We start from the raw sequence: 15712 nt of genomic DNA, 5'->3' as shown, positions 1-15712 counted from the left end.
GGGTCCAAGGAAGAGTTCAATCACTATGGTGTTCCGACGGGACCACTGTCGCCTTTAGAGTGATTCAGATGCGAAAGAGCGGTAGTAGTATTGTTTCTTCGTCCTCGCATCTTTGCGGTTCACCTTGTCGTATTCGCAACTCCTAATTTCCTTATTTTCATACCAATTTTTTTTTCATACTCCAAAAAGAAAGGGGGGGGCAACTCCATGACAATTCAATTCTTTATTTGTAAATTTAAAAAAATTAGTTGATGCGACAAAAAGGGGGGGGGGGGCATGCCCGGCCCCCCTGATGCTACGTGCCTGCTTCGTACTAAAAACAAAGGTCGAAGTTGCCCCATCGGAACACCGTAGTTCACAATTTAGAGTCCAAATAAGTCTGGTTCCCGCCCGAACCACTGCGTTTTCACTTCGTTTTGGAGTGAAAACGCACTGGCGTGAGCGTCTGTGGGAACCAGACTGATGTAGTAGTTGGGGATATGTGGACCTTGGATATCGGATAGGGTAACTCAATGGTAGAGCTCCTGACTAGAGTTGCAGGGGTACCAGGTTCGATTCCCTGTCCAGCCATATATTTTCATTGTATTTACATACTCATTCCTCCTTTCCTACTACATCAAGCATGCCAAGTCCAAATCGAAGTTATGGCAACAGTACCGATCAGACCCAACCTAACACCAGAATCACCCCCAACTAAACCCAGGGTTTTCTCTGGGTTTGCTTTCAGAAAATTTGGGTTCACTCGGGGTTTCTCTGGTTTTACTTGGGAATTGCTTTTGAGGTCAGCTGTACGCAGTGAAGTATGAAGCAGACCCGCCTTTTATCTTATCATCCTGCTGTCTGTAATCCCTGCCCCTTGTATATTCTGAATACACAATTAGCGTCTGCTTTCAGGGGTATACTTCTGTCTGGGTTTACTCTCTGTGTCCACTCTGGGTCCACACTAGTAAACCAAGAAAGTAAACCCAGGGTTTAGTTTGGGTTTACTTTCTGTTGGGTTAGGTTTGATCGGTTCTGTTAGTGTATGTTGTTCATTTGTCAGGTCAGGTCTAGAGTTATGGCTATTGTTGTTCAGGTGAGCGATATGACCCTTGGCCTAAAATTGCTTTTGTCTGTGTTATTTTCCGTAGAAATGATGGGCAATGGTCATTGCATACTAAAAATGATGTTTGTCCCAACAATTCTAAGCAGCCGGTATAATTAAGGTATTTCTAGTGCCTCAATTATTGCGCTTAAAGGATAATCTGGTGAGAATCGGCGTTTATTTAACACCGGGCAATGTATTAAATCTGCCTTCAGTCAATAGTGTTACCCAATGTCTTAATCTTTTTGGAGCCAAAGCATATATGAAATGTTATGATTTAGACTAACAGATCTCCTCGTTTGGAACTTTAGAATGCTTTTCATATTGCACGACAACTAATATTAGTAACCTTGGCAATCTGGCATAGGTTTCATTCGTTCAGAAAATTGCCGGTACCCCCCCCCCTTCCCCCAGTCTATTTATATATTTATAAAATAGCAAAGTAAATTTGTGTAAATACTTACTTTTTTTTATCATATCACGTTTTAAGATGCGATTGTGTTCATGTGAAGCTTCTGCATAACTACTGATAAAACCTTTGATCCGTTTGATTAAGACATTTGTCGGAGTATGAATTATGTATTAACAATTTTCAATTAATCTGTTGCCATGAATACAAGAATTTGAATAAATGAAAATTATTAATGAAGTTTTAAAGTATCACGGTTTTATGTGTATTCTTCCCGTACACAGTTTTAAATCAAGAAATTGCGAAACCATTCATGCTCACAGGCACTTGTTTCTGAGAAAAAAATTTACCCTATAGTATAATAATAACACGTGTTGTTATTATACTATAGGGTAAATTTTTTTTCTCGGAAACAAGTGCCTGTGTTCATGCTCCAGACTTGCCTGATTCGTATGTGAAATAGTACTTGAAACAATGCCTCTTTGATGGGTTCAGAGGTATATATTTCAGTAAAATGCACAACCTGATGACGCAGCTACATGTACCCTCATACGCCCATGAACCACACCAGAAACCATTTTATTGTTGAAAAGAAAAACAGCCTTGTTGTAATACATGTATTTCTAGATCTGAATTGAATTTCATTCAATAATCTGTTCAAGTTATATTCCCATCGGTTGAGTAATTAGCAGTTCGGATAACAAGAATATGAAGACTTGAATATGATTTTATTCTATTCTTTCGGTGATTTTTGTAAATACGTCTATTTTAATATCTCCAGTCAGATCAATCACCTGTTACCAGTTTTTGCTGATTTTAATTCTTTGTCTGGTCGTCTGCCTTTTTAAGTCCTCACGCAAGGTGTTTAATCTGGCTGATTTCAATGTTTACACGAGCAATTTTCTAGTTGGCGCTGACACTTTTTATTTATTTTTCAACATTTTACTGTCATGTCCTATACCAATATTGGAGGTTCTCTCGATCAGGTTAAGTCTTCTAGTCAAAAGGGCACCTGCTTTAACTTGCCCCTCTCTAACGCTGAGATTAACTCACCGGTGATCTTCAGGGATTACAGTTAAATCACCGCTGTGACTTAACACTTGATTTCGGACACTTACCGTTAATTACAACATTTTATGAGGTAGCCCATCATTATCGTATTATATTTTGTTGTCACGGACTCTGGCTATCACTATGTGAATATTTTATGGGTATCAAGAACCTAAAATCATGGCTGCTAGGAAGCTTTTAGCTAATGCCATCAAGAAAACGTAAGTACAAGAAATCGTACTTTTTTTAGCTGTCAAAGATTTCTATACTCGGAAAGGTCACAATGGATTGTCTGTACAATCCCAAATAATGTTAAATTAACCAACTTTCGTTAATTAACTTGCATTTCCATACTGAATTTGGAAAGTGGTAGTCTGTATAGGACAACTGTAACTTGGGGAGTTCTAAAAATACCAAACCAACCTGGGTCGTCACCCGTTACTTATTGTATACCCAGTACTTGTCCATTACCTTTTGGTATCAATGGTTGTTCTTTGAATTATTGGTCTTTCAGTGAAGAGTGACATTTGAGATTATCTCGCTCAATCATTTTTTCTCCTTTCTCTAATGCTACTTTTGTTATTTTAACTGTTTGTCCCCGCTCGAAATACTAGTATTGTGTCACATATTTAGAAAGAAGACTTTCGTATATTTCTAGTTCATTGCCACGGGAATGTTAGCGTGGCTTTTGTGTGTGGGTGCCCCTGTCAGTGTATTCAGGTAATTAGATTAAAGGTAATCATGGCTCACGCCCTATCTCACCCCTTTTCATTTCTTCACCAATCTTCCTAAAAAATGAAACAGTTTATTTATTTTGCAAGATTTGAAAATAAATAGTTGTTACTTCGAATCTGTTATAGTATACTGTGTTATTTTGGAGGCCTTTGTCTTAATTCGCTGGAATTTTAGATTCGCTGGTATAGGATATATAACCAAAGTATTCACTGATATTTATAGGCGTCGGAAGCGGGGGAAGGGGGGGGGGGGCTAAGCCTTTATGGTTTGCTTGTCAAGATTTCTGGTAAGTCTAGCCCCCATCCCCCAACTTTCAATTTGCTTCCGACGCCACTGACATTGGTCTCCACAAATCTGTGTATCGGTTTCAATAACGACTATCGCCTTGTCTTTCCTACTCGTGCTTTGATTTCATTATGAGCGACCATGAATGCAGTCGTTTATAATGTGGTGCTCATTTGTCAGGCAGTGGTGTTATTTAGAAAGGCCAAAATTTTTAAAAATTATAATTGGAACTGTTTGTCGTGCCAATCTTTAATTGAGCATTCTAAAAATACCAAAACTCTATACAATAAGGGGGGTCTGGGTGCTATCTGTATGACAATTTTTATTGCTAAGGACTTTAAAAATCTTCTTTATGTATATGTAGTTTAGATAACGTTTATGATAGAGAGATACTTCCTCGAGAGTTGACTTTGGGAGGAGCAAGTGTTCGTGCAATGACAAATTATGGCAGTTATGGCGTCCATTCGTCTTTATATCTTGCAAACGCTTTCATTGAACTCAGTGCTTGCTTTTTCCTCTGAAAAGAGAAATATAAAACCCAATAAGTATACTTTTTTATAAGTATTTTGGCAACCGGTAGTTTCGATTTTTAAATACTAGGACCCCCCCCCCCCCCCCCCCCGCCCCCCACCCCCCGGCACCCTTCATCCATACATATTTGACTCACAAGAGGCTAAATCTTTTTAAATAATATTATATATTGTCATTATATTTTTATACGGATTGTTAAAGATGATTATAAGTAAGTATATACATGTACATGTGTTTAGGCTCGTTTTGTACAGGGTCACAGTTAACCATGTTCTTTCCAGGCACCGCATAACCGAGACGTGTATGTACTGAGAGAAATACTGTGTCAATTGTACATCTGTGTGACACGATTTAAAATTTTCAATACTAGTTAATCCGGATTAAGTAATCAAGATGAGATAAACAAGTTACTGGTACTTTCCTTCTCCTTTCACACTGTATTTGGTCATCGCCCAAGACACGTGCTGTCGGAGACTATACCGTGTAAAAATACTCTCAAGATTTAAACCAAAGTGTGGTCATTTGTATGGGATTGTAAATGTTAACTCAAGAGCTTAAGTTTCTTCACGCCATTGCCCCCGAATCTAACACTCTTTTAAAGTCAACAAAGTTTTATTTGATATGTATCTGGATTCTTGAGAATACATTCTCTTACACAGTACGACACTCTCCCTAGCAACAGATAGTATTTCTAATTTCAATTGCAAAATATTTAAATATAGAAATACATTTTTAAACATAATTAAATTGCAGTCTATTGCTTTGCTCATTTAATTATTATTATTTAAAAATAATTTCTTTTTTACTTTCTCTACCCCCCCCCCCCCCCCCACACACACACACATACTAAATAAATAAATAAATATGTTGTTACTGTTTTAAACGACAATGCATATCGTGTTACAAGATAGCTGTAAAATATAGCGAATAAAAAGTAAATAATTACATATTATATAAATTCCTTAATGGAATCTGTCAAAGTGTCTATTGAGTTTTAAATACCTTGCGTCTAGATTATTTGAAAATATTTAGTTAGGGTTTTATTTTATTGTGAAGTTATCCTTTTACACTAACAGAGAACTTTTAAAACATTTAAGGATCATTACAACTATTATGCTCGCCGTCCTCTCTGTCAACGCGCCCCCCAAAACCAAACACTCTGTAAACTTTGATCTACATGTTAAGTGGTCAAACACCTCCCCGTCCCAACGGCTTGACCGCCCAGAGTTAAACACTGGACCTGTTTGCTACAGTCTTTTGCTAGTCCCAGTGTGCCCAGATTGGCCGGATTATTGTTAGTCTCGGTGTGTCCAGAACGGAACTATGGCGTTCCGGAAACTTATTGGATCCGCTTTGAGGAAAAACGCCAGGTAAACCAGAATGTTCGTTCCAGGTTGAATGTTACGAAATAATTAAGAAATAAGAATAAGTAACGAATTCGATAATGATCCATATTGTTTAAGTTTCTATACATCTTTTTATACACTCTTTATGAAATAAGTGTCAACGTGTATATTTGACAATGGGGTGTATAGGGGATTTGGTTTTATTTTAATGTGCGTTTTTTTTTTACTGAAATAACCAAATAAATGATTTTCTTATTTCATGCTATTTAAATTGTTAATATCTTCATAGACTTTCTTCCCCGCGGGAAAACAATTTTGGAATGACATGCTATGTTTTCACAGAATACCCTTTTTATATCTTAAATATTGTTTTAGACAAATTCATGAAACAAACTGTAACTAGACATATATCCCAAAGAACAACATTTGTCTGTTTGATAAAATGGAGTGGAAGTCACTTATAAGAAAAAAGATTTAACGGAAGTGAAATGCGAGCCTAAATTATTATTAATAAAAAGTTTTAGAATGTTTTGAGCCTTTGCATGTTCAATGACTCTGTTTTGATTGGCAAAGCAACGAAGGACAGTGGCTTACGTTTGAGGTACATGTATATAATTATAGTATGCATGTATGTGATTGTAATTATGTAGTTTTCTGTTGAGTATTTTGTCCTCTAGACGTAACAAGCTTGTTCTACAAATTGACTTGGTACACTGTATTTTTAAACGGTTGTTCAAACACCAAATGTTGAGGGTCCTTTAGACCAGTCTGACCACAGTAGCTACCTATTAAGTGCCACGTTTAAAGCACGTCTTATACTTGTAATACTGCGTTCATACACTTATGAATGTTTCTGTCCTCGGTAGGATTTTCCTTTTTGGTGTCATTTTCTTCCGTACTTCAGATCGACTTTTTAAGGTACATTATCAATGCGATTATCTTGGTACGGGAAATTAATCTCCATACTATCGATATACGCGCATATATACTAGTACGTCACAATTAGTTAATTACAAAGAGGACTGTATCATTTCAAAATTCTAAAGTCAAACACTTGACATAATTGAAAGTTTAAAATGAAATGAAAAAAGAGAAATTTGAATTTTCAATCTCCAATACAGTTCGCTGTCCTCTTTGAACTGTCTGATATGATCTATGTCAGTAGGTACAATTGTATAGTGGTTGTCGCTCGACTTCTGTACCTCTGTGGGACAATCAACCCCAGGTCCTGCCGTCACCAACTTTCCCCAATTAAATAATTAGCCTCAAGTCTCGAATATTCACCCCAAATCTATGAATTTTTCTTACGTTAAGAACCGAGTTTAGTGATTTGGAAATTTTGATGACGGCGTGGCCAGAACAGTTCGCGGGGAGACTGGTCTTATGGCAGGGAACGTTACAGGAGTGCCGTAAAGAGGACCGGTCTAACTAAGGGACCGTTAGAGAAGAATCTTTCCCTTGTCGCAGTACTTGATGTGGAAATACAAAAATCAATTTAATTTCTCAATGCTCCCATGTAACACCGGTAAAAAAAAACCAACCTGGTCGTGGAGTCACCAATCAGTGAGCCTGAGACAAATGTCAGCAGTCAGTAATTCAATATCTAGTTATTATGATAGTAGTTAAATTTACTTTAAACTGACACTTGAAGTTTGCAACTAAAACAATACGACAGGAAAAAGTCTTCTATATGTATTTTTATGGTAAACGCCTAAGACATTCAAAATCGAACATATATTTCTTCATGATTTTGGAGAGTGATGTGCATCATCATCATCATCATCATCATCATCATCTAAACTTTGTTTTTAGAGGGTATGTCCTAAAAATTGTACACCCCTAAAAAGGAGTTTTGTTTTTGTTCATGTGTCATAAATATAAATAATTGTGACCCTAATGAACCGACAAAAGGGTAGACACTTCGCCATTTTGTGCACTCCATTCTTTTATTATAAGAATGCTGTACAACGTCCGTTTAATCAGTACTTGTCCTTTGGTTATGTTTACATTTCCTCACGTGGACTCCACTCTTCAATTGATTGACAAGTGAAATGCACTTAACAAAATCGAATACTTCAAATAACTTACAAAAACTTTAAACTGTATACGAGTTGTCAAAATGAACAAGACACATCAAACCAACATAGTAATTTTGATCATTTTATCTATTATAACGACGCGTCTTTCGATTTTCTTATCATTTACGCTTGCTTTCACCTTTTTAGTAGTAAAATTCGATAGAGGTACATGAACCTCAATTGACCCAACACAACAGAACACTCTCAATACCCTTTCTCCCAAATTGTGATTTAATAATAGCAGTACCATGTTATTATAGTCCAAAAGGAAGAATAAATGCATTAGAGATGCCACAATTTCATTAATCACGATTTATTTTTACATTTAAGTGTCGACAACGTCAATGCACAGAGAGAAGAAGACAGAAAAAGCGTCATCTCCAAGGAGACGGAGTCAGCCAGCGCCTCCCCCACAAAACAGTTCGGCAAGTTAGCGGGCCTCCTGGTCAAATCCAAACTGTAAGTCCATCTCAGTCATACAATAGCCGGGTCAAATCAAAACTGTCAGTCTATAAGTCAGTGATAAACTATAGCCGGGCTCTTGGTCAAATTCAGACTGTAAGTCTATAGTCAGTGATGCAATAGCCAGGCTCTTAGTCAAACCCAAACTGTCAGTCTTATACTCTATACGATCAGTGATGATTTGATGAAATGAAGGAAAACAATCTGAGTTGCTGCATCACAGGAAAGTCTCCCCAAAGGACGCCTTCTGGCGGCCAGTAACTGGGGTTTCCCATAATATTGAATTTGAATCTAAAGAGGAACTAGTGGGTCACTCTGTCAAAGCCAAACCATTAAATTTATAGTTCCATCTGGTGACTAACGGCTCATCTCTGTATAAAGATCTTTTCAATCAAACTATACACCGTCTTTTCTTACCAAATCAAAGTTGTTTAATTAAATTTTTCGGCAAACTATGGTTTCACTTTCACCCTATTAATCTGCATTGTTTATAAATTCTGTGTACGACAATGTAGCGGGTTACCCTGCCAGTTGTTAACCGGAGTTTATTCTTTCTGGACAGCCATGTCACATCCAATCTATGATGACTGTTCATTGGCAGCAGCCTATAGTTGGGACATATTGGCAATTAATTTAAACTGTTATTTTAGACTAATGATCAATTTATCTTGTCAAATATAAACCGGTTATAATTTCCTTTTAAAAACTGCAGGTGATATTATCGATAAAAATTTTACTTCTAGCAGTACATTGCTACACTTCCAAACGGTCATGTTAGGTATCCAAGGTCTATAAGGCTTGTTTGTAGGTAGATCATCTTTTCAAAACCAATCCTCAAGGTTTGTACTTAAGTAAACTGGCGAATCTTGTTTCATCCGAACCATAGAAATACCAGCAAGAAAAAAAAACCTCTTGTCGGGTCTAAACTGTGTATCCATTGGTAAACATCCGGGTTATCTTGCTCCTTTCTATCTCCGTCATTGGTATGCTCAATAGTAAACCAAAGACAATTTGTAAAATCAGACTATAAGGCGTGTTGTTTGGTTGCTGTTTCGTGTCCGTTCCCTATCACTATTATTGCTCTTGTTTTATGGTGAATGAAAGCTGCTACAATTTTCTCTCATAAATTGTACCGTATTCAATTGAACAGGGATTTAAGAGTTGTCGCTCGTTTCAAAAAATCAAAACAAACAAACCTTAACAGCATTCAGTTAGTTGATTATGTTACATTATCTGTCACAATTGGTAGATTCTATTTTAGAATGGAAACGAATTATCGATATTTTTATGCATAAAACTTATTTATTCGTTCCTCGGTCGGAATTACTACTGAATTCATTGCCGGTACATTATTGATGCTGCATGCTGGCTGCATTGAATTTAAAATGAGTTTTGTGGAAGTACGACATCCTGAACTGTCACTCTATTTAACGCTGGAAAGTTTTAAGTAGAAATAAAATACTGGGACTGTCGTTTTTCGAAATAATTCATCCACTGGATGGATGAAGAGTAATGAATACACTTACACCTACTGTATTCACAGGGAAAACTTATAGCGAGTTTTAAAATTCTCTTAAAATTATTGTTAACCTTGAGATGCCAGTAACTCTATTTCTAGGAATTTATTTTAGTTTACCATTGAATCCGTGAAACACATGACATTGTATTCATTCAAACATGAACTACACTGATCTCACTCAAGCCTTTTACTGGCCTTGAGTTTTGTTCCATGTACATATATTTGTGTACTTTAACAACAATTTTAGTTTGATCTGCATTTTGTTATAATGAATTACGGGAAATTCCAAGAGCAGCTTTGTATCTTAAAAAATATAAGGGATAAAGATTTTCGAAAACAACATAAAGCGTATGCGAGACTGTACGAGTCAAAGGGATCTAACCCCTACAGGAAATTCACAAAGTGAGCCAACTTTGGGTTGCATGATTTCTATATCTTTATAGGGCCGAGGTGTGTGTGTCTGGTGGTGGGGTGGTGGTTGTGGTGTGTGTGTGTGTGGGGGGGGGGGGGTGGTAGTATGTTTAAATATGACTGCATGGACCGATGTTTACCCAATGTAAGCAGTACTCATCCTACATCATATGTCTACTTACACTTATGCTGACTGTACAAAAGTATATTCTATTTAGCCTATACAGTCTGTTATTCATGGAAAATAACATCTGATATACTTTTAAGAGATGATAATCATCTCTAAGGAACAGTGCAATTATTCATATGGTATGAGCTACACACAAAGCAACCATTTAAACATTCACTAGATTTAGATAAAATTTAATGGCTTTTTACTTACAAGAATTCATTAAAATGAATCCACCTGCAACAACAGAATCTGCTCTGACTTGGTCCACCGCAGCAGTGCAGGACAGGCACGGAGCATCGTTCTTGAAAGTGTGTGTGTGTGTGTGGGGGGGGGGGGGGGGGGGCAGACTTAACAAAATTGTTGACGAGCAAAAATAAAAACCCTAGAGCTACAATCTTCAAAATCCTAATATGTAGAACGTGGGGGGTAGGGGTGGGGATGGACCGAAGTACGCGGGGGTGTTAAGGAAGCATATGGAATCTGAGTTACATGTAATTCCGTGAAATCACAAATCTTAGTTATTATGTACATATTCAAATATCTAAGCAACTAAACGTAGATCAAAAACAAATAAAAAAAATACTGAAGACAATTTTTTTCCAGAAATTAGTTTGTATTACGTAGATTTACACATTGATGACGTCATGACAAAAAGTTGAATGTCGTGTGAATTTGATCGGAAAGCATTGTAAACATATTCAAAATATAACTAATCTAAGAACTCTAATAAAGTATTGTGGTGTGATTTATTGAGAATTGAACATGAGAATACTGGAAGAGATGTTAGTTTTATCAATCATTCGCTAAAAGATATGTAAATTTGCTTTTATTTCTCGGCCAGGCTTTCCTCTGTCGTTGTTTACGATATAAAAATCCGACTAGAACAACACTACCCCGTATATATTGAACTTGAAATTTTATACGTTTCGTTAGTTTGATAAATGCTTAAATTGAAAAGTGCTGCTAGAATCCTTTGTTGTGTGTTGTTTTGATGCAATTTGCCGTTTTCCGTGCAAACTATATAAAAGTTGGGAAGGTTTTACGAGAATCGGATAAATAACTTTTCAATAAGGAAAAACATAGGATTCTAGCAGCGGTTTTGATTAAACTGAGACGTTTTGCTTTCACTTGGTATGTTTATTTTATTTTTGAAACCACGGGGTAGTGTTGTTCTATCTCATTTTATGTTAAGGAATATACGTAAGCTATTTATAGTTGTCACGTGATAATGCACCAATGTGGCAGTTATGTACTACCTGATTTTATTGCACTGACATCTATTCTAAAGGATAATATTAAGTTTTTTAACTTAGTCAAAATAATTATTTAATTTCACGATTTTGAATATAACAGTCAAAATAAGACGCTAAATTGCCCATATGCTTCCTTAACACCCCCGCGTACCTGAAACTTGTCCTTAATGTTAATTTTCTTGAATTCACTACAATTTTGTATATGCTTCCCAAAAAAGTGGCGATGGGGGGCATCTTCAAAGTTTAATTTCTCTATTTTTTAAGAAAAATGTTTGCTGCGAGGAAAAAAGATGCTACGTGCCTGCAGAAACATATATGCGTTTAAAGCTTTTAAAAGAAGACTCGACACCTTCGTATGTATACATGATAAAACACCTGTTTATTTTGTTAACTGGAATATAATGGACTAAATTTGAAAGTAGACGATGCACATGCTAGATAGAGGCGTGTGAGGAAACGTGGTGTTCAGACAAGGGGCGTTCCTCGCATTCTTTTGTTTTAATGGTCAGAATTCAGAGTTAAAAATATAACAGCTCTCCATTTATAATAATAAAAAAATAGGTTTCGAGTTACTTTTTGGTGTTAAGAAAATGCAAGCGACTCTCTTTGTTTAGATGTCTACAGAGTGTGGGAAATTTGCACCTGTATTAACACCTTACTATGGATTTTTAACTCGGGTAATTTAATCAGATATTAAACGCCCCTTTCCGGGGATATTGCATGTGATTAACTTTATGTCCATGTTTTATGTCCAGGACAAGAAAAAAATCTAGTTGAATTATCTAATTATCACAAAAAACTACTCTCTCTCTCTCTCTCTCTCTCTCTCTCTCTCTCTCTCTCTCTCTCTCTCTCTCTCTCTCTCTCTCTCTCTCTCTCTCATTGAGTTGCAATATATATAAGGTGAATACTTTATTTTTTATATACAGTATATTATGTTTTTTTAAGTTTAATTTCTATATTTTTTAAGAAAAATGTTTGCTGCGAGGAAAAAAGATGCTACGTGCCTGCAGAAACATATATGCGTTTAAAGCTTTTAAGTTTATTTATCTAATTATCACAAAAAACTACTCTCTCTCTCTCTCTCTCTCTCTCTCTCTCTCTCTCTCATTGAGTTGCAATATATATAAGGTGTATACTTTATTTTTTATATGCAGTATATATTTTCCTTTAATGGATCATAAATCAACCACGCGATGAAAGACTGTACCTGAATATTCCCAAGTTACGAGTGTCAAACTAATGCAATACAAGACCAGATTAAGGGCCTAATTCTCCAGGCTTATCTTTTCTTTAATAAAATTGAAGAAATGTCATGTTTTCTTATTTAATCTGGTATTGACTTATCGTGTATATCCTTTTGGATTTGGTGTCTCTTCTTCATTGTGCTGATCATTAATCTCAGCTACATACCAAACTGTAACTTATCTAGCGACACCGGGGTAGCAGGATCGTCGGAAACAATGGCGCGTTGCAAGATCTTGAAATATTGATGCAATATATACAATCAATGATTGTATCAACATTGGATAAAATCGAACGACTTTTAAATTTCTCTCATCCACAAATTCCTCATTGGACCCTTCCTTGTAGGCAGGTAGGGAAAGTTTGTCGGGAGATAATTAAACGCGGTGGTAATAGGACGCTCACTTTCCGACTCAGTGTAATAAGTTGTAATAAAAACTTTCCATTCCTGCTCCGATTGTGTGAAATGCAAAGAAACGGATGCGACGGGAGTATCATATTCCAGTTAATTGAGGGAGATTGAATTGTAGTGAAACCTACAAAAGACCAGAGGAAGGCGTCTGGCTGTGGGAAATCCAGGTAGAGGCTTCACCGCGGTCAACACGGAGACAGTTCCAGGGGATCAGTCCTTGGACTAGCAGTGTATGTGTGAGGCGCTGTGTATAAATTGGATAAATTCTCAAGTACATCGGTCATTCCCGGATTACTGCTGTTCTTGTCTTAGTTATCGTATGTTTTGAATCTATGGTTTCATAAAAAATGATACGGCGTAAATTAATTAAGTGTTGCTAATAGTACGAGTAAGACATCTAAAATTTCTGAGGGACAAGTCATTGGAGTCTGTAAGTGACATGACGTCATATTTATGAGGGACCAGTCATTGGAGACTCTAGATGATAAATTTCTGTGTTTTGGGACAACTTGGAAATCATCTGGACCCTAAGTGTAGTTGCATAGTCGGAGAGAAAGATAAAGTTATTGAGAATTCTCTTTGATTAACCGTTTCGAAGACTGTAGCGAAGCTTAAAGGATTTGGGAATTTATAAAGAATTCGAACAAACTTTGAATATAGTCAACTTGTCTATGTTTTCTTTTAATCAGAGGGATATGAAATAAAAGACAGACTCTTGTATGAGATTTAGGTTTACTTATCTTGTCAAGCGAATACACAAGCTTTTGATTGTATTGCTCACCGAGTTCTACAATTAACTTTGGTCAAGCTGCCGGGATAATCTAGGATTACCGCGTTAAGCTGGCGGTCTCGTCATGCAGTGACATACTTTTTGGCTTGTAAACGACCCGTCAATGAGGCGTGGGTCAATCATTAGGGGGGACGGACAGCTCCCCGGTCAGGGAGGCAGACGAAACAGTAAGGTGGACTTCATGGTGACGGAGCGACGAAGATCCTCCATTGTGACGTCACAGTAAGTACTGCGTGGTGCATTATCGGTGTGCTCCGGTGTGATTTTTTTTCCAATGTGGTACTTACTAGATCCTATGTTTGCTTTGTCAGCACTTGGCTTTATTAACGTGTAGATAACATTTTTTTTTGTAATTTTTCAAGATAATCAGGGTCGCACTACAAGAATGTGCTCATTGATCAAGCAATTAAATCTTTAATTCTTTATTGAAACTCTGTTTATTATAACTTTGTTGGGTAAATATGCTGTTTCAATGGATGACATAAGGTTTCCTGTATGTAAACGTTCTGTATACTTTGTCCTTTGTCTATTCTATTACGTGTCACCTGGGTGTTAGCTTAGTGAAGGAACGTGATTGTGCTGTAAATAACACGTCAAATTGAAGAAATTTGTCATGATGAATTACTAGTACGTATTTTAATTAACAAGGCCTTTGGGATAAACAAATGTTTCGTAACTTCATGCTGAAACTTTAGTAAAACAGAGCACAAGAGTCGATAACTTATGCCCTCAATGTCTTGGGGATACTTAGCTGGTCCTGGTTCAAGCTTTCACGCACTTCAGTAGAACTAAATGATATTACCTTTGACAGAACATGGAGAGGAAACTCATGTTACCAGGATGTCAGTTTTGTCACATATTATTCGTTGCCGGGTGCCTGTCAACCGTTTCGCTATATTTGATTTGTTTTATGGGTTTTTAGTTTTGTGTCTCTTCATTTTTATATCCATGCAGGTGTTCCCTGTGTATTAATGTAATAGAGTCCCAATATTAAACATTGTGTCAAACTAATGTACAGAAATAAAATCATTCAGATTCGCACCAATCGTCTTCTGGTGTCCCGTCATTCTCTGCATTCCACTGTTTATACCGGGAAGTTCATACTTGTAAACCATTCTCGTTTCATTCTGCATGGTCGTCTGGCAACGTTTTTAAACTTGTGATTTTTATAAGATCAAAATCATGGGACTTTGTTTATTTGATTGAATGAATGAAATTAATATTGTTGTTTGTACTTTTGAGAGATTTTAAGAAATGGATATCGGTAGTAATCGGATTATTAAGTTCATCATGCCACGTGACTCGGTTATTTAAACAGACGTGGGTGATATTGTAATGTCTACAGTGTAATATAGATGGTTGCTTGTTTCACTGTTACCATTTGTCAACAAACAAGTCATTAAGCATGATCATTAAAGGGCCCATTTCACAAAAATCGCACATTTCCAATAATTTCTATTATATCCCTCGCTTTTAATCGATCCTACAGTGCTTCATTGGTGGTCAATATGAAAACCTTTGTTGGTTTTTTTTCTGAAATGAAATTTAATGTCAATACATTGACATCATCACATAAATTACTGTTTTCAAACATCGCAACCAAAATGGCCGAATCTCCGGTTCCAGATTTGAGGAACATCCTAGCCAAGGCAAACAAGAAAACAACTCGAACAAGTATTCTGTTGTAAGTAGTCCATGTTGTAAATCTCCGAGAGTGTCATTGTAAATTTGATATGAATAGAACCGGTGTTAAACGAGTTTTTTTAAACTCTGCATCAAACGTTATCTTTACTGGGTTAACACCATGGTGACAGGAACAATACCTGTAGCTATTTGCAGATAGTTGAAATATATGATAAGTTATAAATAGTATATTAAGTTTTCATACAAACAGTAGTCTTAGGCTTATAAAAAGAAGAGTAATACGAGA

At 36.5% G+C, this 15712-nt stretch overlaps 1 protein-coding gene across 4 annotated transcripts in view; it reads left to right on the top strand.

Annotated features, from left to right (window-relative positions):
• The first annotated feature begins 2506 nt into the window (after positions 1–2506).
• The window catches only part of LOC128182675 (androglobin-like), a 62867-nt gene continuing 49661 nt past the window's right edge, over positions 2507–15712 (top strand). The window contains exons 1-2 of one of the 4 annotated variants that reach the window (XM_052851381.1): positions 2507–2764; positions 7849–7977. In XM_052851381.1, the coding sequence (XP_052707341.1) occupies positions 2724–2764; positions 7849–7977 (170 nt within the window). In that variant the 5' untranslated portion in view covers positions 2507–2723. Of the gene's footprint in view, positions 2765–5402; positions 5465–7848; positions 7978–12864; positions 14005–15371; positions 15467–15712 lie in introns of those variants that run through there. The other 3 variants (XM_052851377.1, XM_052851385.1, XM_052851379.1) reach the window with 3 other exon arrangements.

Source organism: Crassostrea angulata, chromosome 5 (assembly GCF_025612915.1).
Source record: "Crassostrea angulata isolate pt1a10 chromosome 5, ASM2561291v2, whole genome shotgun sequence".
Lineage (NCBI taxonomy): Eukaryota > Metazoa > Mollusca > Bivalvia > Ostreida > Ostreidae > Magallana > Magallana angulata.
Note: the sequence above shows the minus strand (reverse complement) of the source record. Positions and strands in the feature narration are given on the sequence as shown.